This window comes from Sus scrofa, chromosome 6 (assembly GCF_000003025.6).
Source record: "Sus scrofa isolate TJ Tabasco breed Duroc chromosome 6, Sscrofa11.1, whole genome shotgun sequence".
Taxonomy (NCBI): domain Eukaryota; kingdom Metazoa; phylum Chordata; class Mammalia; order Artiodactyla; family Suidae; genus Sus; species Sus scrofa.
Window position 1 is genome coordinate 84,913,570 of NC_010448.4, and position 25,774 is coordinate 84,939,343.

The following is a 25,774-nucleotide window of genomic DNA, read 5'->3' on the forward strand; positions in this document are numbered from 1 at the left end:
ATCACAAATAAAGCTGACTTACATATTTGCATATAGGTCTTTATATGAACATGTGTTTTCATTTCTCTTGGGTAAATACCTAGGAATAGGATTGCTGGATAGCATGATAAATTTACGTTTAATTTTCTAAGAAACTGACAAACTGTTTTCCAAAGTGGCTGTACAATTTTGCATTCCCTCTAGCAATGTATAATGAGTATTAATTTTAATGCAGTCTTCTTGGCAAACTTCTTTGAATGTCTCCATTGACCCTTCCCTATATTTCCCAGAAAGCTTGTCATATTGGTGATAATGATACTTAACTTTTTTTTTGGCCACAACCACAACTTGTGGAAGTTCCCTGGCCAGGGATCAAACCTGCACCTCAGCTACTGCAATGCCAGACCCTTAATCTGCTGTGCCACCCGGGAATTTCTGATACTGTTAAAATAGGAGACTTGGAGTTTCTGTCGTGGCACAGCGGAAATGAATCTGACTAGGAACCATGAGGTTGCAGGTTTGATCCCTGGCTTCGCTCGGTGGGTTAAGGATCTGGCGTTGCCGTGAGCTGAGGTGTATGTTGCAGATGCAGCTCAGATCCTGCACTGCTGTGGCTGTGGTGTAGGCCAGCAGCCGTAGCTCTGATTGGACCCCTAGCCTGGAAACCTCCATATGCCACGGGTGCGACCCTAAAAAGCAAAAAAGGAAAAAAAATAGGACACCTATTTACTGAAGTTTAGCATATATACAGATGAGGACACACAGAGAGATGACTTGATGAATTTTTACAAAGTAAATACACCTTTATAATCACCACCAGACCAACAAAATCTGTTACCAGCACCCTAGCCCACCTCATGTGCCCAGTCCTAGTTACTCCCTCTCTTTCTCAAAACTAACTGCGTACTATTCTGACTTTTAATAATATTGATTAATTTCACTGGTTTTGAATCTCATAAATAGGAGCTAATACAGGATATACTCATTTTTGTCTGGCTTCTTTTGCTGGATGTTGTGTCTGGACAAGACCACCCGCATTATTTGTGTAGCAGTAGGCCATTTATGTTCATGCTCCGTGGTACTAGAATTTATTTATTTACTTATTGTTTCTCAGGGCCATACCTGCAGCATATGGAAGTTCCCAGGCTAGGGGTTAAATCAGAGCTACAGCTGCTGGCCTACACCACAGCCACAGCAACTCAGGATCCAAGCCGCATCTGCAACCTATGCCACAGCTCACCGCAACGCCAGATCCTTAACCCACTGAGCAAGGCCAGGGATTGAACCCAAATCTTCATGGTTCCTAGTTGGATTCATTTCCACTGTGCCATGACAGGAACTTCTTATTCATCCTACTGTTGATGGACATTTGGGTTGTTTCCGGTTGGAATTTGTAAAAATAAATGCTGCTCTGGCCTTCTTCATAATAGCCTCAAATTGGAAAAAATTCAAGTGCCCATCAATAAGAGAATGGATAATCAAACTGTAGTAAAATCATATGATAAAATACTATTCAGCAGTAAAAAAACAAACCACTAACATATGCAATATTATGGATAAATCTCAAAAAACTTAACTGAAACAAGCCAAAAACTAAAGAACACAAAGTATGATCCCACCTCGATGAAATCCGAGAAGAGGCGAAACTAATCTATAATGATAAAAATCCAAAAGTGATTTCTGGGGATGAGGGGAATTGATTAGAAAGGAGCACAATTTGAGGAAAGTTTTTAGGGTGATGATGAAAATGTTCTGTATCTCTGGGTGTTGGTTACATGGGTACATGGAAATGTCAAAATTAATTGAAATGGAGTTCCTGTCGTGGCTCAGCCATTAACAAGTCCAACTAGGAACCATGAGGTTGCAGGTTGGATCCCTGGCCTCGCTCAGTGGGTTAAGGATCTGGCGTTGCCCTGAGCTGTGATGTAGGTCACAGACGTGGCTCAGGTCCCGTGTTGCTGTGGCTCTGGCGTAGGCTTGGCAGCTACAGCTCTGATTCGACCCCTGGCCTGGGAACCTCCATATGCCTCGGGTGGCCCTAGAAAAGGCAAAAAGACAAAAAAAAAAAAAAAAAAAGAAAGAAATTCATTGAAATGAACACTTAATATCTGTGCATTATTGTATGTCAATTATAATGCAATTAATACAGAAAAAATGCTGATTAGTCCTAAAAAATGCTATTGTGAACTTTGCTTGGTTTTTGGAACACATATGGGCGCACATCTGTTGAGTGTATGGTTAGGAGAAGAATTGCTGGCTCATAGAATATGTATGAATCATGGTACTGCAATTTATTTATTTATTTATTTATTTGTCTTTTTTTTTTTTTTTTTTTTTTTGCCGTTTCTTGGGCCGCTCCCGAGGCATATGGAGGTTCCCAGGCTAAGGGTCGAATTGGAGCTGTAGCCGCAGGCCTACACCAGGGCCACAGCAATGCGGGATCTGAGCCGCGTCTGCGACCTACACCACAGCTCACGGCAACCCCGGATCCATAACCCACTGAGCAAGGGCAGGGATGGAACCCGCAACCTCATGGTTCCTAGTCGGATTCGTTAACTACTGCGCCACGATGGGAACTTCTGCAATTTATTTTTTTAATTTATGATTTTTATTTTTTAAATTATAGTTGATTTACAGTGTTCTGTCGATTTCTACTGTACAGCAAAAGTGTTCCAGTTATTTGTATATATAAGTATATGTGTATATATATTCTTTTTCTCACATTATCCTCCATCATGTTCCATCACAAGTGACTGGATATAGTTCCCTGTGCTATACAGCAGGATCTCATTGTTTATCCACTCCACATGCTATAGTTCTCATCTATTAACCCCAGGCTCCCATTCCAACCCACTTCCTCCTCCTCTCCCTCCGCCTTGGCAACCACAAGTCTGTTCTCCAAGGCCATGAGTCTCTTTTTTGTGGAAAGGTTCATTTGTGCTGTATATTAGATTCTACATATAAGTGATATATATGGTATTTGTCTTTCTCTTTGGTTCTGCAATTTAACAGCTGCATGACACCAGGCAAGTACCCAGAACCTCTAGAGAACACAGTTTCCTTATCTGTTACCAAGGAGCTAATCTCACCTTGATGGGTTCGAGCCATGAAAACTGTTTTTGTCAATTAGCAAAAAGACATAATGCGAGAGACCTCATTTTCTAAAAGCACAGCTTTTTTCAGAATATTTGCTATTTGAAATATCAGTGAGAACGGAATATTCCACTCTTGCCTGGAGGATCTGAGTTACTTTGACATGGAGAAACAGCCTCAATTTCCAACCCAGGTGCAGAGCTTCAGATAAGGGGTTTCCAGATACAGCATTCCACATTTATCCTCACGTTGTAGTTTCCAAGGAAACAGGATCCTGAGTTCACTTGTTAGCTCAGGCCTGATGATAATCCCTTTACACATAGCCTAGTGTGCTCTGAAACTACTGAATACACTGCTTCTTTTAAATTTTACCTACACTCCCTCTTTCCAAATCCTAGAATAATTCTCTCTCTTTCTGTGCTTGGTGAGATGCCATGTGATTCCTCTGGTGTGTAACCTCTGTTGCAGCATTAAGTTAATAAACCTGACTTAGTTAGACCATAGGTGGTCTTTATCAGATGCGCTTTATCTTGAGGATTACCAATGGCTTTGTAAAATATGTTCAGTTGCCTGAGTGGGCATTTAAGTTATTTTTGATCACTGGCATGTAAATGCAAAAAATGTTCATTTGACAGCCAGTATTTATACGCAAGGCACAAACGTATTGCTATGAGAGATAGCACAAGATAGCCAAGACACAGATGGAAAACCACTTTTATTTGAGATGGAGAAAGAAACCAACAATAACAACCACCACCATGTCTTCAATCCTCGGAGAAAAATACATTTACTGAACTTCACTTTTTTTAAATCTTTTTTTTTTTTTTGGTCATTTCTAAGGCCACACCAGTGGCATTTGGAGGTTTCCAGCCTAGGGGTCTAATTGGAGCTGTAGCTGCCGGCCATAGCCACAGCAACGCAGGATCTGAGCAGACCCTGTGACCTACGCCACAGCTCACGGCAGCACCAGATCCTTAACCCACTGAGTGGGGCCAGGGATCGAACCTGCAACCTCATGGTTCCTAGTCGGATTCGTTAACCACTGAGCCACACGGAAACTCCAAACTTCACTTTAAATAGAGTCAAATGTTAATGAAAACATTCTCAAGAAGATTTTATAGGTAAAAAAGTAAAATTTACATGATTTGCTATATGACATAAAACTATGGATTCTAAGAAATGGTAGGGTTTTAATAACCAGAATGAGAGCCCCTAAATGTCAAATGTCATCTGTCCTTTTCTAAAAAGAAAAAAACAAAACAAAACAAAACAAAAAACCTCTGTTACAAATGCTCTAACAGAAAATAGAGATAGCCTTGCTTACAAAAGTTCTAAGGCTGAATGCAGGCTCATTCACCCATTTGGGGTGTCCCCCCCAACTCAGGCAAGCAGCTTCCTGCCTTGGCTATTTCCCAGAGATAGTAAAGCAGACTTGGTGTGAGGTGCGGTGGAGAACACAGGAAACAAACACTGCCAGTTCGCCTTCACGTCTATCTTGATCTCCTCCCAAAGCAAAATCCTACCCCTGTATTTCCATTTATCATACGCTTACAAAATGCAGTCTTTTATGGGAACATTGAGGTCATTCACTCAAAATGCAAAAAAGGCAAAAAAAAAAAAAAAAAAAAAGAGAGAGAGAACAACTGAATTGCAGTGAGGGGTCACACATAATATGTGCTCAATAAATCTTACCATTATTATTATCGTTTTATTGTTTAGACTACGAGACTACAAGAGGGGTGGTAGAATGAGAGCGATTTGTAAACCATAAAAGTTCTCCACAAATCCTACCAAAGCCTTTGAGGCTGGAAGCAGAGTGAGGGATTTCAGGAGTTTGGTTACGCATCTGAGCTTCAAGGTTATCAAATTCTCCCATATTTGGGCCTGAAGTCTCAGAATAGAACAGAATAGGACGTTAGGGCTGAGATCATCTGGTACAATTTTATGCTAATCGAAAAATTCTTGCCTTCTTGTCACCGTGCCCTGGCGATAAACAACACCGCCACCCCAGATCCTCCAATCCGAGCCCCAAAGGTATGATGTCATCGCTCCGCCCTGCATCCCCAAGCCCCAGAGCGTCAGGTCTCCAAGCTACCCATCTCGGCACCAGTTCCAACAGCGCCTGCGCATTGTGGGGCCGGTCGGGTCGGGGACGGACGCGTGCGCGCCGCGAGGGGGCGGGGCTAGTGCGCACGCAGCTTCATCCCCTTCCCAGCCCTTTCTCTTCCCGGTTTCCCTGTCAGCCTGCGGGTCGGGTCTGGCGGCTGCTTCCGGTAGGAGCGCGGTGCAGGGCAAGTCGGTCTCGGCTCCTCGTCATGTCCTACGGTCCCCTAGACATGTACCGGAACCCGGGGGCCTCGGGGCCCCCGCTCCGGGACTTCAACAGCATCATCCAGACGTGCAGTGGCAACATCCAGCGGATCAGCCAAGCCAGTGAGCCGGGGTACCGGGCTGGGGGGCGGGGACCATCCTGGGGACAGGCCTGGGTGAGACTACCGGGACGCGGAGCCCGGCCAAGGCCACAGCCGAGGCCGTCTCGGGCCCTCCGCTCTGGGTGCGGCGGGCTGCCATCCTCGAGTCTGCCAGGCCCAGGCTCCCTGAGAGTCCCTAGCCCCAGCTGAAGCTCGAGTTTCTTCTCAAGAGTTTTGCCCTAAAGGTGTTGGGGCCAGGACTACAGTCCTGACAACTCCGGGGTGGGAGGGTGTATATGTGTCCTCTCCAGAGTACTAAGTGAGTCGACGTGGTGCAGTGGTCAGCCGAGTTTTTCCTGTCATCTGCCTCCCTCCACCCACCTCTCTTTCCTCTTTGGTCTGGGTCTGGAGTTGTTTACTGGTTTAGACTTTACTTTCTGCTCAGCTTCTGGCTTCTTGGACGTCAGCAGCTTTCAATTAAGGGAAGTGGAGAGTGCATATGTTTTGGTGATTTTAACCCAGTTCTTTCTGTAATGGATTTTGAAATCAGACACAATGACTTTAAGGGGTGAGATTCTGCTTTAATAAAGAGATTTCACCGAAAACATTTCAACTTACGTTGTCTTTGTAGCAAAAGATATGCATATATTTTTGGATTTCAAGCCAATGAGGGTTTTGTTTTCCTTCCCCATTTAGTTACTCTTTTGAACTAACATGAGACAGGCAAAGGGACTTAGTCTCCATCAGCTAGCAAGTAAGACATGGCAGAGTTGGTGGTGGATTTCAGAATGTCATTGCTTGTCTTAAAACTACACACCATCCAACATTAGGGTCTGAATGAGACTGCAGTTGAATGAGTCAAATACAAGCTATTTCTTGTGCCTGAAAATCAGCTCAGAACCTTGTAAACAAGAGGTCAGCAGCGACTATTTGGAAAGAATGGTATCATCATCATCCTTGTTTTTTATTGTGTTTTTGTGAGCTTGGTTGTCCTCTGTTAATAAGTAGAACTAGCTGGCCCTGAATTACAGTTATGTTCTATCTATCACTTTGCTTTAAATTTAAATGTATAATGTAGAATTTTGAGCTAGGGAAAGTTTCTGATGGAAAGCGTTTGAGCCTGGATGCTTGGAAAGTGGAAAGAAGAATATGTGGTCTATTAACTGCAGAAATTTCAAACAAAAATTAATATGACCACTGGTTAGAAAGTATAGTACTTTGTGTTCCAATTTCCTTTTGTGAGGGAGCCGTAGCCCAGATTAGATCAGAAAATTCTCGTTCAGGGCTGAAAGTTTCTTGTTGAGGCCAAATCTCATTTTAATGTCTATCTGTGAAATGTTCATTCTACTTCTGTTTGAGTATCAGGCATGTAGTATGTATAGGAACTGGCATGGGTTCTTTTAACAGGGAATCCGTGGCATACATAACAACCAAAATAAAAAGTTGAAAGAGATCAGTACTATAGAAGAAGTGTAATAAAATTATAGATATTCAGGAGAGAGACACCTTTTTCATTTGGGAGGGGCCGGGGGAGGTGTTTGGGCATTTGAGCTAGGTTTGGAAAGATGGTGGGAAGGATTTGAACTTTTGGCAGTTAAAGAAGAGAATAAAATGAACAAGGTGCAGTAGTGGGAAAGCGTGTGGTGTGTATAGAAAAGTAGAGTGATTTAATTTGGCTAGAATGGTGAATTCCAGAAAGTAGTGGAAAATAGGATTGGAAAGGTAAGTCGAGGCCCAAACATGGAGGACTGTAAGTGCTAAACTAAGGGGGCTTGGATTTAATTCTTTAGAAACATGTACATTGAGTTGGAAGGGAGCGACTGGAATCATGGACACCAGGTAGGAACTGAAAATGCAAAGAAGGAAGGAAAGGATAGGAGAGGTATCTTTGGTGATAGAATTGATAAAGTTTATCTGTTGATTAAGCAGGCATGAGGGGAGTTCCCATTGTGGCTCTGTGGTTAACGAACTAGTATCCATGATGATGTGCGTTTGATCCCTGGCCTTGCTCAGTGGGTTAATGATCTGGTGTTGCCATGAACTCTGGTGTAGGTCACAGACGTAGCTTGGATCTGGTAGTGTTATGGCTGTTGTGTAGGCCTGCAGCTGTAGCTCCAGTTCAGCCCTTAGCCCAGGATCTTCCATATGCTGCAGGTGCGGGCCTCAAGAAAAGTGGGCATCAGGCTCAAGTGGATAATTGAATTCAACTATTAATAACATTAATAACTGACATTTGAGTACATACTGTATGCCAGGTAATATAAGCTTTATAGGAGTTTCTGCTGTGGCTCAGCAGGTTAAGGACCTGATATCATCACTGTGAGGATTCAGGTTCAATCCCTGGCCTGGCTCAGTGGGCTAACGATCTGGTGTTGTTGCAAACTGTGGTCTAGGTCCTACGTGCAGCTCAGATCCAGTGTTGCCGTGGTTGTGGTATAGGTTGCAGCTGCAGCCTTAGTTCAACCCCTGGCCCAGGAACTTCCATATGCTGCAGGTGTGGCCATAAAAAGAAAAAAAAAAAAGTGCTTTACATGCATTATTTTACCTAATTTTGTAACAACCCCGTGAAACAATTACCAATATTACTTCTTTTTAAGGGGTTAGGAAACAAGCTGAGAAAAGTTAAATAATTACCCAGCTGGCAAATGGCAAAACATAAATTTGAAACCAGATCTGTGTCTTATGACCAGCATTTAGCCTTTTTATAGTTTTTAATTAATATTACAGTTTTGTAGCAGTTAACGCTTCAACAGGTTACAGGTGACTTTTTCTTTTCCTTCTTCCCTCCCTCCCTCCTCCCTTCCCTTCTCTTTCCGTCCGTCAGTCTGTCTGTCTTTCTTTCTTTCTCTTTCTTTCCTCTTCATAGGAAACTCTGGGGAATACATGAGCCTGTGGAACTTTTTCTTCTTGTGGTGTGTATACTTCTGCTAGATTGTTAGTTCCTTTGAAGAATGGGACATGACTCATTCGTCTTTATATTTCTTGTACTTATCTCAGACCTAAGCATATGATAGATTCATTCATTCATTCACTGTTCAACAAATATTCTTTGAGTGTCTGCTGTGCACTGGGGATGGAGTGGTGAATAAGACAGACAAAATCCCTGCCCCGATAGTGTGTGTATATGTGTGTATGTTTGTGTTATGTATATATACGCACACCCATATGCATATATACACATGTATAAATAATAGTGAGTAATCATAAGTGCTTTGAAGAAACAGTAAAGTAGGGTGAGGGGCTAGAGAGTGAAGACACAAAGAGGGTGGGTGTGCTATTCTGTATTTTAGATCAGCTGGTCAAGGGAGGCCTTTCTGAGGAGGTCGCTTGAGTAGACACCCAAATGAAGTGAGTAAGGGGGCAACATGAGTAGCTGGGGGAGGCCATTCCTGGCAGAGGGAATGGTAAGAGCAAAGATCTCGCTGTGTTCAGAGAATAGCGAGGAGGCTAGTGTGACTGGACTGCAGTTAGAGACTGAAACGTAGCAGGAAAAGAGGCCAGGGAGGTAGCGAGGGATCATGTAATTTAGGGTCTTTTTTTTTTTTTTTTGTCTTTTCTAGGGCCGCACCCGCAGCATATGGAGGTTCCCAGGCTAGGGGTCTAATCAGAGCTGTAGCTTTCAACCTACGCCTGAGCCACAGTAACGCCAGATCCTCAACCCACTGAGTAAGGCCAGGGATCAAACCTGCAACCTCATGGTTCCTAGTCAGAGTCATTAACTGCTGAGCCACGACAGGAACTCCTCATTTACGGTCTTGATGCTTACCAAATTGTATTTAGTAGATTTGAGTGAATGAGATTTTCTCTATAGTCTTGGAACCCTTCTTGCCTCATGGGTACCATATCCTATTACCCTAGGCAATGTGAGTTGAAATTTTTCTTCCCTTGGGATTGTCTGGTGAGGCAATGGGAGTCTGAAATTGGTAGGGTGGATTGCTTCTACCCAGTTATCAGGCTTGTGCCCAACCCTCAAACATGGCCAGCATACTGTAAGTATACAGTCTGAAAGTGAGCTCCCAGACATATACCCCCATCCGTATAGTCCTGCAAGGACCTGTGCCCAGCGACAATTTAAAAGTATCCCTGTTCTTTTTTCTCAGTTGTTCAGCCACAGATGTAGGTTTGAAATTGCTGAGCAGTTCAGCCTGAAATACAGCAGGCCACTGTGTGGGTTGTTATAGGTACAGCTAAGGTTGACTGCCTGGTACAAAGGGTTGTTATCAGTGTGTGGGGGCTACAGAAGAAACCTGCTTGACTCTGCCTGTTGTGGAACAAAGGGTCTGGGCAAGTATTGCTGAGGCAGATATAGGAAGTATTCTAACAGACTCCAAGTTATCTCTGAGAAGATTAAAGAACAGCATTTCTGTTCTTTAATGTTGCTAATTTTTTGATACAATTTTGTTTACTAAAAAATAAAAGACAGTTGAACTTTTAAAACTGATTAATGTGAAATCCTGTGTTTGGGGGTGGGTTCTTTCAAAGTTATTTTCATAGTGGCCCCTTGCTCTTTTTTTAACTTACTTTTTAGAAATTTATTTATTTTTGGAGTTCCTGTCATGGCTCAGTGGAAACGAATTGGGCTAGGAACCATGAGATTGAGGGTTCGATCCCTGGCCTCGCTCAGTGGGTTAAGGATCCAGTGTTGCCATGAGCTGTGGTGTAGTTTGCAGATGCAGCTCAGATCTGGCGTTGCTGTAGCTCTGGTGTAGGCTGGCAGCTGCAGCTCCGATTCAACCCCTAGCCTGGAAACCTCCATATACCAAGGGTTCAGCCCAAAGGAAAAAAAATTATTAATTTTTTTTTATGGCTGCTCTCACGGCATATGGAAGTTCCCAGGCCAGGGATTGAATCTCAGCTGAAGCTGCAACCTACTCCGGATCCTTTAACCCACTGTGCCAGGCTGGGAATCAAACCTACGCCCCCACAGCCACTTGAGCCGCTGTAATCAGATTCTTAACCCACTGTGCCACAGCGAGAACTCCTTGGCCCCTTTGCTCTTTATTTCATTGCCGTCCTCTTCAAGTCTTCATGATCTCAGCACCTCTAATCCAGCAGCATACGCTCAGTCTCTGTTCCTATTCTGGTTCATCCTGATAATGCTATTAGCACTATGTCTAAAATTCTGTTTTTATTGTATTTCACTCACCTCCTCAAGAGCCAGCAGAGGCTCTCTGTTGCCTACTTCATCAGCTCTCAACATTCTACCTTGCTTTCACTCTCTCTGTCGTCTTAACCCAAATTGGTTGTATTTTCTACTCCTCTTCACCCTTTGAGACAGGCAGGCTCTTTTCCTTAATATCCCTAAACTGGTTTTTGTTCCGTGATTTTGCTCATTCTGTTCCTCCTTTCTATAGTCTTTCCCTACCTCACTACCTTCCTAAATTATGCAGATCCTATGAGTTGTGCTTAAATCCTGCCCCTTGTAACTAAGCCTTCCTTTGCTTTTGAAAGAGACAGAAGTCTGAAAGGGCCTGGGCTTTAGGCTCAGCAGATCAGTGACTGAGTCCTTACTCCTTTGTGTTGTACTGTTATCTCTGGGCAGGCTAGTGCCCGTTTTGTCTGTTACCCCATCTGTGAAATGAAGGGTATTGTTAAATGGGATGTCTGAAGGTGCCTAGTATGGTGCCTGGCACCTAGTAGACATTCAGTAAATGGTGACATTATTGGTGGAGTCTCTTGCCCCAATATAGTTTTGTAGTTAAGTGAGCAGGCTCAGAAGTCAGACTGCCTGGGTTTGAGTCCTGGATCTGCTTCTTAATAGCTATGTGGGCATATGGCTGGACCTCTCTATTTTTCAATTTCCTTATTGTTAAAATGGAGTTAATAATAATCTCTGCTTCATAGAATTGCGAGAATTAAATGAGGTAATTTATGTAAAGTGCTCAGAAACAGTGCCTTCAACATGGTGTTTAAGAAATGTTCACCATTATTTTTTTTGTTTTTACTTTGAATTTGCAAGCAGTTCCCTTTAATAATTTAGCATTTTATTCTGTAGTCTTTAATTAATTCATGCTTTTTGACCTTGTCATTCCAGCTGAAAGATCACTATTAGTTTTGTGGGGATGCCGACCGTGCATTGTACAGTTCTCTTTAGCTACAGTGCCTGGCACAGCAGCAGATACGTAGTTGGCATTCAATATGTACTTAATTGATTTTATCGTTGCTAAGTACATTTTCTTGGTCTCAAGTTTGATAATAATAGCTATCCTTAATTGTGTTCTTTTAAGTGCCAGGCTTTGTTCTACATTTAGCTTCATATTATCTTATGTCATCCTTACAACAATCATATGAGGATTTTCCCCCTTTTTTTTTTTTTTTTTTTCTGTCTTTTTGCCATTTCTTGGGCCACTCTTGTGGCATGTGGAGGTTCCCAGGCTAGGGGTCTAATCGAAGCTGTAGCCACTGGCCTAGGCCACAGCCACAGCAACGCTGGATCCGAGCCGCCTCTGTGACCTACACCACAGCTCACGGCAACGCCAGATCCTTAACCCAATGAGCAAGGCCAGGGATCGAACCCACAACCTCGTGGTTCCTAGTTGGATTCGTTAACCACTGCGCCACGACGGGAACTCTGTTTTTCCCATTTTTTAGGCAAGGAAACTGAGGCATGGAGGAATGAGCCCTTTGCTCCAGGTCACAAAGCTAGGAAATGGTGGAACCAGGAATACCACAAAGGCAGTCTTAGTTCAGAGTCTATGCCCTTAACTGCTATGTGTTCTTTCACTGGTATGGTAAATATAAGATTATACCTTTGATATTTAGTATTCATATTCAGTGTAGTTTAGAGCTTTACTGTTGCAATAGAGTGGCTTCATTTTAGCGGCCACGTGGAACCCGTGCCACAGCTATAACCAGAGCCACAGCAGTGACAATGCCATATCCTTAACCCACTGATAAGAGTGGCTACTTTTAAAAAGTCAGATCGTTTTCATTATAGCTGTGCAAAAGCAATACATTTTTACCTGTATGGTAGTTGCTTTTGATATCACTAGACTTTGATTTAGATTAAGGTTCATATGGAGATTGAGATTCTGCTTAAAGCTGATAACCGCAAAAAGCACATAAAGACTTCGTTTAGAGTAGTTCTTAGTGTGGATGTTAGCTGTAATATGCAATAAATTGATTTGCTTCATAGTCTTTTAAAAGTTTTAGTCAGGACATGCTTTTAAAAATGAGAGGTCAGTGGTAAGAGAAATTGAGACCTAGTTTTAAAAATAACAAAATTGCTTACACAGAACTGAAGGACTTTTCTTTATATTTGGCCTAGTCATCTGGTTTCCAGGATTATATAGCATTTCCTAGAGGATAGGGACCAATTATTTTCATACAAATGTTTTAAGAAATCAATCTAAAGTAAAACTTACTTACTACAATGCTTGAAAAGGATTCTAACCAAGCTGACCAGAAAACCTTTTTTAGATTCAATCCATTTTGATAAAAATTGTTCCAAAAAGTATCTCTTTACTTTTCAACATTTTAAGTACATTCACCTGAAAATAAGTGTATATGCAAACATTCTGTTTCTTTTTGTGCATTAGGTTTAAGGGATACAGTTCTTAATTGTAAAACAGATCAGTCACTGAGACAGGATTTTTGAATAAAGCCCTGGTGTTGTTGATTATGGAGGGCAGTATACAAAAAAATTCTATGTCTTTGGGTTCCAGTGAATGAAGACACTGCTATCCTTATAATTTGAGTTTGGGGGCATCTGATAGCTGAGTCTTGTTGGAAACTTTTAGGAAAATATCAATATTCAGGAATTTAGATAGAATTGATGGAGGCTTGGGTTAATTCTGGTGCTTAGCTATAAAGGCCTTAAGTCAGAAAAGTCTAGGTAAAAAAAAAAGTTCTCAGCTGCAAATATATAAAGAACAGCTGATTTTAATTGATTTTTCCCCATAGTCTATAAAATCCCAATTACTGTTTAGGGTATTTAATAAGTTTTGTGGATTTTCTTTTCTTTTTTTTTTTTCTTGCATTTTTAGGGCTGTAGTCATGGCATATGGAAGTTCCCAGGTTAAGGGTCAAATCAGAGCTGCAGCTCCTGGCCTACGCCACAGCCACAGCAATGTGGGATCTGAGCCATGACTTTGACCTACACCACAGCTCACGGCAATGACGGATCCCCAACCCACTGAGTGAGGCCAGGGATCAAACCTGCATCCTCATGGATACTAGTTGGGTTTATTTCTGCTGCTCCACAGAAGGAACTCCATGTAAGTTTTGTGGGTTTTTTTTTTTGTTTTTTTGGGGTTTTTTTTTTTTTGCTTTTTTGGGTAGCTCTCACAGCATATGGAGGTTCCCAGGTTAGGAGTCCAACTGGAGCTGTAGCCACTGGCCTACACCACAGCACAACAAAACAGGATCTGAGCCATGTATGTGACCTACACCACAGCTCACAGCAACACCAGATCTCTGGCCCACTGAGTGAACCTGTGTCCTCATGGTTACTAGTCGGATTCATTTCCGTTGTGCCACAATGGAACTCCCTCCATGTAAGTTTTGAGAAATAATTAATAAGTTGAAACTTTGACATATCTCTAGTATAAGAAGAGTGCCCTGTATAGAGACAGTCAGTTGGATGAGCTCTGTTTCCTTGAACTAGGATACTGGTAACATTTACCTTTATGTCGCACTTTATTCAAGTGATTATTTTCTGGAAGGGTGTGTACATATGTGTGGTTATGCAAATAAAAAAATGAGTAGAATGTGATCCAGAGGCATGTTGTTAGTCCAGTCCCATTTGTACATAGGCGGAGTCTCTAAGCCAAACCCTGGCTTGCCAAAGCACCATTTGCAAGCATCATTCTGGGAGTAGAGCTTCTTCATTATCGTTGAATTTTAGCATTAAGCAGTGATGGGAGTACTTAGAGAATATTCAGCCCTTATATAACTGTAATAATTTAATAAGGAAAAAAGCCCCACTCACACAAATAGTAAGTACTGTGGCAGATATATGTTAGTTAAACCCTAATATCGTATACGATTGGTGAAAAGAGACCCAGCAACATGAAATGACTTGCTTGGTGCCACACATCTAGTTAGTGGTTGAGTCTGGCTTAGAGTTTATTCCTAACTCACATTCATTCATATCTTCTGCCTTAAAGTGTCAAGACATAAAACAAAGGCTAACTCAATTAATCAGCAGTTACTTTGTACCCACTGGGTGTTCAGCACTCTGCTGGACTCTGTTGAATACACAGGAACATTCTCAAAGGTGGGAGGGAGTTGGGGAAGGGAGCAGGTCAGAGCAAGGGCATCAGCTATCTGGAGCAGAGAGCTGTTAAGTTAGGGAGCTACCAGATAAGCAGGGTGGGGCTAAGTGAGACATTGGAATGGAAGCTGCCCTATGTCGCTACATTCTGTTTATTTCCTTTAGGCACCAGCCTTTTGAGAGAACATAATGTGCCGTAATGAACATAGCTATTGGAATTAGCCCTGGGTTTGAATTCTGGTTATTATGACACTGCTCAAAACCATCAGTGGCTTCCAATTTCACTAAAATTTGAAGTTCTAGTGGGTTAAGGATCTGGCGTTGTCACTGTTGCAGCTTGGGTCACTGCTGTGATGCAGCTTTGATCCCTGGACTGGGAACTTACACATGCATGGGCGTGCCCCTCCCCCCAATTCGACATGCTCACCTAGTTTGCAAGGCCCTATGGAATCTAGCTCCCCGCTCCATCTTACCTCTCTCTTGCTCACTCTAGCCACCCTGGCCTCTTCCTGTGCCTCCATCACAAGTGCTCTTGCCCTGGGGACTTTGTGCTTAATACTCTGCTAGAAAGCTTCTCCCCCAGATATTTCCCGTAGCTGCTCTTTCACTTCCTTTAGGTCTCTGCCCTATGTCACCTTATCAGAGAGGTCTTCTCTGACCACACTGTGTAAACTAGTACCCTCTCCCTGCCTTGTTTGTCCAGCCCTTACCCAAATTTATTTTTCTTCATAGCACTTATCACCACCTGATATCTCTTTTCCTTAAAATATAAGCTTATTGAGAGCAGTTATCTTCTAGAACATAGAACAATGTAGAGTAGGTACTCTGAATAAATGAACGAATGAGTTTTGTAATGCTTATGAGACTCAGTATGTCCATCTGTAATAATGCTGCTGGACTCTAGTAAGATAATGCTTATCAAGTGTAAAGGAGGAGTTCCCATCGTGGCTCAGTGGTGAACGAATCCGACTAGGAACCATGAGGTTGTGGGTTCGATCCCTGGCCTTACTCAGTGGGTTAAGGATCCCGCGTTGCCGTGAGCTGTGGTGTAGGTCGCAGAGGTGGCTCAGATCCAGCATTGCTGTGGCTGTGGTGTAGGCCAGCAGCTACAGCTCTGATTAGACCCCTAGCCTGGGAACCTCCATATGCTGCAGGAGCGGCCCTAGAAAAGGCAAAAAGACGCACGCACACACACACACACACACACACACACACACACACACACACACACACACACACAGTGTAAAGGAAAAACACTTCTCTTGTGTTTCTTTCATCCTCAGTACTTCTGACACCAGATGTTTGAGTTTACCACACACCAAGCCGTTCTCAGATTCTCTGAGCATCAATTAGGTATCCTGTAGTTTAACTTGATTCTGACACTATTTACCTGGAGTTAGATCAGATTCCACAAGTTAAGGCCTTAGTCCCACAAGACTCCACCCCCCCACCCCACCCCCGCCGCCTGAGCCTTTGGTTGCCAGTTTTAAGTCCAAGTTGTTGGTCTGTGCTTCTGACTAGTAGGCTATATTGGAAGTTCCCATGACTCCCTCTTTGGGTTCAGTTAGTTTGCTAGCACAGCTCACATAACTCAGGATAACATTTATTTACTAGATTACTGGTTGATTATAAAAGGATGTAATTCAGGAATAGCTGGATGGAAGAGATACCTGGGGGAAGGTACGTAGGAAGAGGCTCAGAACTTCCAAGCTCTCTCTGGGCACTGATACCCTCCCCATATCACCATGTGTTCTCCGGTCCAGAAGCTCATCAAATCTAGGTCAAGAATTTGTAGAGTTTAATCTGTGCGTGTCCCCCCCTGCCCCCAACTCCACACCATTCCCCTTTCCAGCGGTTGGTGGGTAAGGCTAAAAGTTCCAATCTGCTAATCATTTAGTCTTTCTGGTGACTAGCCCTACTTAACCTAAGGCTGTCAGGGGCCCTACCCTAAGTCACCTCAGTAGGTTAACTTGGTATGCTCAAAAGGAGCTCTTTATGAATAACAAAAGACACTCCTATCACTCAGGAAATTACAAGATTTTAGGAGTTTTGTGCCAAGAACTGGAGACAAAAACCAAATATTTTTTTTACTATACCACATCAAGTACCTAGCTCTATGTCTGACACAGGGTGAATGCTCAGTAAATACTAATGTCTGTCCTTTTTCTTAAATTCTTTTTTTGACCATCTAGCTGATGGCTTTAGTGACATTCCGATTCCCATTTGACTTAGATAAGAAGGACACTCTGTATCTTAGTGATGAAAAATGGTTATTTATATCTTATGTAATGCTTTTGTAGCAGAATGCAGGGTGTTTTTGTTTTGTTTTGTTTTGTCTTTGGCCAAACCCATGGCATATGGAAATTCTTGGGCCAGAGATTGAATCTGAGCTGCATCTGCAACCTACATACACCACAACTGTGACAGTGCCAGATCCTTAACCAGCTGCACCACAGCAGAAACTTCAGAATGCAGTATTTTATAGTGCTTACATTTTCTTATGGAACCATTAAGCTAAAAACCCTTGTTTAATAGAATAGTTATATTTTTGGAAAGTTTGTCAAAAGACAAATCTTCTATCAAGTGAATCCTTTATTTCTGTGATAAAATTGGAGTTGTATCTTTGCTTTAAAAATGGTCTCAAAATAAGATAAAATCATAATTTGAAGTGTTACAAACTTATATATTCTCGACTTCGAAAACTTGCTTTATAATACCCATGATGACATAGTGATTTGGGGTGGGGAGTGTTGACCTAAAACAAAAAACTGCCAGATATTTCTCCAGCAAAGACAGGTGTATTCAGGATCAGCAGAGAAATGCCATTTGGGGCAGTAGTCATGGCAAGCCAAGCGCAAGTCCCCTCATGGCTAGGGAAGGAGGACACTCTTGTAGAGGGAAAAGGAAGTTGGGCAGGCTATAGTAAACAAAGGGTCCAAGGCTTTTCCGTGACTAACAGGGCTTCCTGTTGGGCTTTGCTCTTGTGTCAGGATGTAAGAGCTCCCCCTTCTGTTCTCCCAGCTCTGTTTAATTGAGGTTTTTTTTTTCTTTCTCTTTTTTTAGGGCCGCACTCATGACATATGGAGGCTCCCAGGCTAGGGGTTGAATCAGGAGCTGTAGCCACCGGCCTACACCACAGCCACAGTAACACCAGATCTGAGCCGCATCTGCAGCCTACACCACAGCTCATGGCAACACCGATCCTCAACTCACTGAGTGAGGCCTGGGATCAAACCTGCATTGTCATGGATGCTAGTCAGATTGTTTCTGCTGAGCCCCAATGGGAACTTCTAATTGAGGTTTCTGATTATTAATTTTTTTTTGTTAATTTATTTTCACATCAAGGTAGAAGTAATTCTTTTATTTATTTATTTATTTTTTGTCTTTTTGCTCTTTCTTTGGGCCGCTCCCGTGGCATATGGAGGTTCCCAGGCTAGGGGTCGAATCGGAGCTGTAGCCACTGGCCTACGCCAGAGCCACAGCAACTCGGGATCCAAGCCGCGTCTGCGACCTATACCACAGCTCACGGCAACGCCGGATCGTTAACCCACTGAGCAAGGGCAGGGACCGAACCTGCAACCTCATGGTTCCTAGTCGGATTCGTTAACCACTGCGCCATGACGGGAACTCCTGATTATTCATTTTTATAGGAGAAATAATTTGTACACTCTGCTAAGGATTAGGTTATGGGTAGTTACCCAGCGATCACCTAGAAGATTTTGCTCAATCCCTATTTCTTAGCAGAGTTAGAGGCTATTAGCATATCTGTGGGTTTTTTGTTTTTTGGAGGGGTTTTTTTGTTTTTGTTATTTTTGGTTTTTACGGCTGCACCTGCAGCATATGAAAGTTTCCAGGCCAGGGGTCAAATTGGAGCTACAGCTGCTGGCCCACAGCACACCACAGCAACATGGAATATGCGACCTACACTGCAGCTCATGGCAATGCAGGATTCCCAACCCACTGATCAAGGCCAGGGATTAAAACATTTCCTCATGGATACTAGTCAGATTTATTTCCGCTGCGCCACAAACGGGAACTCCCACATATCTCTGTTTTTTTAAGGTAACTGGTGCTTAATAAACTTCAGCTTGCCTTTTTACTACTCTTGGTGACCAAATTAGGGATAAATTTATGACTATGATACCCAAATTTGGTTACCTAAGGAATACTGTACTGTGAGAAACAGTTTTTAAAATTCAGAAGTCTAATAAATGAAGGTTCTTTCTCATTGGGTATGGAAGCCTTGTATATATATACTGTTCCTGTGATATACACAATTAAATATATACATTGTTAATTTGTGTATATCATAGGACCAGTATGTACACTAAACCAGTCATTTAGCAATCTGGTGTTTCACAAGTGCAACTTCACATTAATCCTGAGAGGATAGGAAAGGCCCTCACAAAGGAGACTGTCTTTTGACTGGAGGAGCCATATACCTATTGTGTTCTATTCTCTCTTGAAGTTCCAGTGAAACTTGAAGATGATTGTTTCCCTTGGCAAAGAGTACTCTATTATTGTGTTCTGAGTTCCAGCTGCTTACAGCAGAGGACAGTGAATGCTCTTAAATGCAAGTATGCAAGCAAACAAAAAAGTCGTACAATAAAATTCCAACCTCTATGAATGAATGAATGAATCTCCCTCATCCTCCCCTCCAACCAAAAAAATAAAATAGAAAGCAGAGCACAAGAAATCAAGGGCTCTATTCCTATCACAGAAATCATTGAGGGACAAGGGTGTTCAGATTCCCAGGCCGGCTGGTGTTAAGAATGTTTTTCCTTTTTTTTTTTTTTTTTTTTTTTGGGTCTTTTTAGGGCCACACCCGTGGCATATGGAAATTCCCAGGGTAGGGGTTGAATCAGAGCTGTAGCTGCTGGCCTGTGGCATAGCCCACAGCCACAGCAATGCCAGATCCAAGCTGGGTCTGCGACCTGTACCACAGCTCATGACAACAACGGATCCTCAATCCACTGAACAAGGCCAGGGATCCGATCTGCGTCCTCATGGATACTAGTCAGATTCGCTTCTGCTGAGCCACAATGGGAACTCCAAGAGTGTTTTTCCTTATGGATAGGAAATCAGTTCCTCTGGACCTCTGCTTTCCTAGTCCAGGGCCAGGGGCCTAAACATTAGCATTAAAACATGATTATTTCTACTCTTAGCAAAATACCTAGGAAAAGGTAGAGAAATCCGAACAAAATGATCCACTGACTACAGACAGCATAGCTGAAAGAACATAGGCATTGGAGTCTGAAGTACCTAGGATGGAATTTTTTGCCCTGCTACTTACTGTGTACCCTTATAGAAGATACTTAACTTCTCTGAATGTGTTTCCTAATCTGAAAAATGAAGATACATCTATTTCAGACTGTCACTATGAAAACGAGTAAGATAATACGTACAAAGCTCCTAAGATAGTACTTGGCACAAAGAAGTGCTCAATTAGTGGTAACTTATTATTAATAATAAATGTACATTGTCTTTCCAGAAATATTTACTATGTAAAATTATTGTGTACTAGTGTATTTAAGGTTTTTGGTTTTTTTTTTTTTTTTTTTTTTTGTCTTTGTCTTTTCTAGGGCCACACCCATGGCATATGGAGGTTCCCAGGCTAGGGATCCAATCGCAGCTATAGCCGCTGGCCTACGCCAGAGCCACAGCAACGCCAGATCCGAGCCGCGTCTGCGACCTACACCACAGCTCACGGCAATGCTGGATCCTTAACCCATGGAGTGAGGCCAGGGATTGAACCCGAAACCTTGTGGTTCCTAGTTGGATTCGTTAACCACTGAGCCATGACGGGAACTCTGGATTTAAGTTTTTATTGTTGTGAATTGATACCTGGTATCAAGGCCATTCTAATAAAAGTGACATTTTAACCAGTGCCATAGAGATCTAGCAAAATGAAGTGACGAACAAAACCACCATCCTCTGCTTGGTGGCATAGTTACTCTAGTAGGAGAAAGACAGACCGCATAAGTAGTTTTCGAAAAGAATGTATATGTCAAGGTCTTGATCATAGCATGCTTTCTATTAGTTGTTTGTACTTATTCAGGATGTGGAACGTCCAGTGATCTGAGAAGTAGGTGCTCCTGATGACTGTATTTTTCTTTTTAATAAACCTTCTTTCCCCTTCTCCCCAGCTGCTCAGATAAAGAATTTGATGAGCCAACTGGGAACTAAGCAGGATTCCAGCAAGTTACAGGAAAACCTGTGAGTAACCTGCTAACAAGGTTGGGATTTGTGAGGGCCCTTTGAGGACACACTAAATGTCCTTGCTGCATGGGCAGCTGAGGTTTCAGGCCCATGGAGTCAGAACAAGAGGTGGTGGGACATGAGGTCATAGCGGGATCTATAGAAGTTGCAACAAAATATATTAATGGGTTGTGATCTCTTCTGTGTCTCAAAGTCCTTGAACTCTGCTTCTTTCTTGCCTTGGGCAGTTTAGCAGAACAATTTAGGGAAGTAGAGAGAGAATCCCTACCACTCTTAAAACTACATTCTGCTTTAATGAGCATCCGTGTTGGCAGAGGACTCCTGATGATCTACAGAGCTTGTCCAATTTAGCTGGATTTCCAACTATATGTAATAATAGGAAAATGTATTCAGAAAGACCTGAGGAGAGTCTGAGCAAGAGAATAGTAGAGTAGATTCTTTTTACCATGTTCTTCTTGACTCCATCTCTGCTTTTAGAAGTTCTCATTTTCATCTTTAGAATCTACTGCATCATATTCTTTGTTTCCTGTCCTAGACGTTGTGAAGTGGAAAGTAACTTACTGCCTTGAGCTTTTCCCAGGGAGATGTGAGCTCTGCAGATGTCCGTGCTGTCTGGGATGTTCAGGCTACTGATTGACTCCCTCTTTGGGTTTTTTTTTTGTTTGTTTGTTTGATTGTTTATTTTGACTCCCTCTTGGTTTTGACTCTCTTATTTTGGTTTTTTGTTTTGTTTTTGTTTCCTTAAATCTCAGGGACCCCTTTGCAGTGAAAAAACACTAATAATTTGTGTGGTTTCTCTGTCCTCCCTTAAAACCTCTGTAGAAATGACCAGATAGTAGAGGAGACAATGACTGAAGGAAGATCTTTTTGTTATTTCCGCTACCCTGCATTTCCACTTAATATAGCACATACTCTTTCCTCTTTAATTTCTTTCCCCCTCTGCTCCTTACTTTTTTTTTTTTTTTTTTTACGCAGTATAGGGCTTATTTGTTTTGGAGGGAAGAGCCAGAAAATCAAGCACAAAGGCCAGGTAGGGAGCCAAGGTTAAAGTTGAAAAAGCAGCAGCTTTAAGACAGAATGTGGGAGTAGATCTTTAGAGGTTGTTACCCAGGGTAGAAGCTGTGCTTCTAATGCACCTTTCGCCCAACCCAGTGCCTGGATTCTGTTGCTAGTCAGTGGGCTGTTACAGGCAGTGACTGTCCAGAACTCCTGGGTGATTCAGTGTGAGAGTTATGGGAGTGATTCAGTGTGTTAAAACTATTAGATTGAGGTGTGGGAGTGGTTGCTCTTATATCTCTATCAGAACTGCTGAAAATGCTTTTCTTTTCTCCCCAAAGAATTAAAATACCTAATCAGCAGGTTTCTTTGAGGCAGGTTCTTTCTACTCAGTAATACGAAGACAGCTGGAAGGGAGTGTAACCAGGTACTGTTTCCTGAATTTTGTTGTGAACCTGGGCATCAAGGAACCCATTTCTTCAGATGCCTTTTCATTCTGCCTAGTGAGAGGTTCTGGGAACAAACTGATACTATAACTATAACAGGTCTCCTGAAACATATCTTTTCTCTTTTAGGCAACAGTTACAACACTCTACAAATCAGCTTGCCAAGGAAACAAATGAATTACTGAAGGAATTAGGGTCCTTGCCCCTTCCTTTATCTACTTCAGAACAGGTTGGTATTTTCTGGGTATTGGGTTTATTTATTTGATAAGCAAGAACTTTATTTTAATGGAAAGGCAGTGTGTGAGACAAAAGAAACTTGGCCTTTGGTTCTAGATAGACCTTCTGTGAACCTTAATTTCCTTATCCATAAAATGGCCAAGTGTCTGTTGTGACAAGAGAAAGAACATACATATGCACCAGATCTTGTGAGGTGCCTGACATGTAGTAGGTACTCAGTATGTGGGAGCTGCTGCTGTTATTAGCAATAATGTATTAGTATATTAGTCAAATGGGTTTAACTGAAGAATCTCAATGTTTGCGTTTTGTTGGGGTTTGACTAGCAGCTTTATGCTTTCAGCCTTGATCCTAGTTTGTTTTATATCCAGTATCTATAAATTTCAAGCAAACGTTCTTTATAGTTTGCAGTCACTTTCATGTTACATCATGAGTCATTTAGAAATACTCAGGAAAAAAGATTTCTCTTTTCAGGTCATTTTCTTTTTCTTTTTTTGTCTTTTTAAGGCCGAATCCATGGCTTCATGTGGAGGTTCCCAGGCTAGGGGTCAAGTCGGAGCTGTGGCTATAAGCCTACCCCACAGCCACAGCAACGCCAGATCCTTAACCCACTGAGCAAGGCCAGGGATCAAACCCACGTCATCATGGATTCTAGTCGGGTTTGTTACCACTGAGCCACAACGGGAACTCCTGGAATCAGTTTGTTGACCACCTCTTTCAAGTCGTTTGTTTGCGCCTCTTGGGTCATGATTTCCATCATCTTCTTCCAGATTTGGCAGACCTGTTGGTGCTGGTCCTAAGAGGTTTTCTGAATCTGTTGCATTTTTTTTTTTTCCCAGTAAAACCCACACAGAAATAGATGAAGCAAATAACCATTGGTAGTCTTGACATCAACATGAGCTTCAATCATAGTCTGCCATTTTTTGACCATGGAGCACATATTATTTATCACAGATAAAATCCATGACATGAAAGTTGGTTAGGTGGTTTTTGCCCTGCACATCCTCAGTACTTGAATTTTCCTTTTTTTTTTTTTTTTTTTTGCTTTTCAGCGCCGCACCCACAGCATATGGAAGTTCCCAGGCTAGGGGTCAAGTTGGAACTACAGCTGCTGGCCTACGCCACAGCCACAGCAACGCAGGACCTGAGCCGCATCTGTGACCTACACCACAGCTCACAGCAACACCAGATCCTTGACCCACTGAGTGATGCCAGGGATCGAACCCAAATCCTCATGGATACTACTCATATTCGTTTTTGATGCACCACAACAAGAACTCCTAGCTAGAATTTTCTAAATGCGGCTTCATCATTCTGCGGATCAGCAAGGTTTATACTTCAAACACATGACCCCATCAGATGCATTTTTGCTTCCTTGAGTGCTCGTGACTAGTTTTTTCCCCAGTATTTCTCATATTGAACATAGCTGGTGCTTTCACATTATAGCAATCTTTCTTAGAAAATGGGTCAGCCACTTTCTTCTTGGCTCCCTTTTTGCTACCTTAAGGCACTCATTTTTGTCAACGGCTTTGGTGCTGCTCAGAGAGCCAAAAGGACCTTCAGTGTCTATTTAAATCCTTTAAAAACACACACTCTTTACTGGAATTCATTGTTCCTGTGATATGCCATGCCTCTTCTTGACACGTTCCTGAACTCAGATGTGCCCCCTACATTGTGGCTTGACTTTTTTACCTATTATTCATGGTCTGCCTCAAAACCTCTCTGTTCCAGGACAAAAACCTTCTCCATCTATCTTAGCCTATTGTGATTCCATTTTGCTTTGAGCTTCTTTACCATTCATGGGAGCACATAACTTATATTGCTTTTTATTATTGAACTTCTTGTATGTTGATATCCTATCTCTGATAGCTCTGATAGCTCTAAAGAGAAGCCTCTCTCTGACTCAAGTTGCCTGTGAGTTGTGGCTGTTGAAACATAAAATAATTTAATTTATTTACTTTTTATGGCTGCAGCTGTGGCATATGGAAATTACCAACTAGGGACTGAATCTAAGCTCCAGCTGCCATGCCACAGCTCTGGCAATGCCAGATCTTTTAACCCACTGTGCTGGACCAGGATCAAATGTGCACCTCTGCAGTGACCCAAGCCATTGTAGTCAGATTCTTCACCCACTGCCCCAGAAAGGGAACTCCTTTTTTTTTTTTTTTTTCAAATAATTTTAGTGTGTTGTGATCAGCATTTAAAACAATTGAAACAGAGTAGAAATACTACATGTGTAACCATGTAACGCGGATACATATTGTTACATGAAACTTTTGTTTTATAGATTTGTATATATATGGTACTAGGTCAAGATGTCACATTCTTACTGTGTTTCTGTCAAAAAAGTTTGAAAATCATCAGTTTAACCCATACCTGGAAAGCTGGGTAATGAACTACATGTTCAGCCTTTGAAGTTTTGGTGCCTCCTTGCACAAAAGAAAGGAACCAAAACTAGGTGTTTTGTCATCCTGTTACAAAGTAGTAACCTTAACGTAAACACTCTGGCTATCCATGTATGTGCTGTTATTTTAGTTGTTACTCATGCTGATATTTCAGTCATGGCCCACTTCCCCTTTGCCATCCAATATCTCAAAATTGTTCCTAAATCACCCTTTTCCTCCTCCCATCTGTGCACTTAGGGAATACACACTGATAGATGGTTTTAGTAGTAGTAAAAAGGGAGTCTAGGAGTTCCCGTCGTGGCTCAGCAGAAATGAATCTGACTAGCATCATGATGACACAGGTTCGATCTCTGGCCTCGCTCAGTGGGTTAAGGATCTGGCATTGCCGTGGGCTATGGTGTAGGTTGCAGACGTGGCTTGGATCCTGCATTGCTGTGGCTGTGGAGTAGGCTGGTGGCTACAGCTCCGATTAGACCCCTAGCCTGGGAACCTCCATATGCCGCAGGTGCGGCCCTAAAAAGACAAAAAAAAAAAAAAAAAAAAAAAAAAAGAAGAAATTCTTGATTCCCCTCCTCCTATTGTGCTGAGTGTTCCTTTCCCTTTCATTTCTTTATCTAATTAGCCCTGTCACCCATTTTTTTTGCTACTGGACGATACATCAAACCATACATCCTACTTGTAACATTTTTGTCATACTTGTGTACTATCATCAGTACATCAGTACAGTGCTCTTCCAACTGCCAAATGCAGTGGCATTAAAGGGCCGCCCTGCAGCAT

General features: G+C 42.3%; 1 protein-coding gene across 1 annotated transcript in view; it reads left to right on the forward strand.

Moving 5' to 3' along the window:
* Positions 5,258-25,774, forward strand: part of STX12 (syntaxin 12) — a 41,409-nt gene continuing 20,892 nt past the window's right edge. Inside the window, exons 1-3 of the mRNA NM_001243442.1 lie at positions 5,258-5,505; positions 20,844-20,913; positions 22,488-22,587. Of these exons, the coding sequence (NP_001230371.1) occupies positions 5,388-5,505; positions 20,844-20,913; positions 22,488-22,587 (288 nt within the window). The 5' untranslated portion in view covers positions 5,258-5,387. The remainder of the gene's footprint in view (positions 5,506-20,843; positions 20,914-22,487; positions 22,588-25,774) is intronic.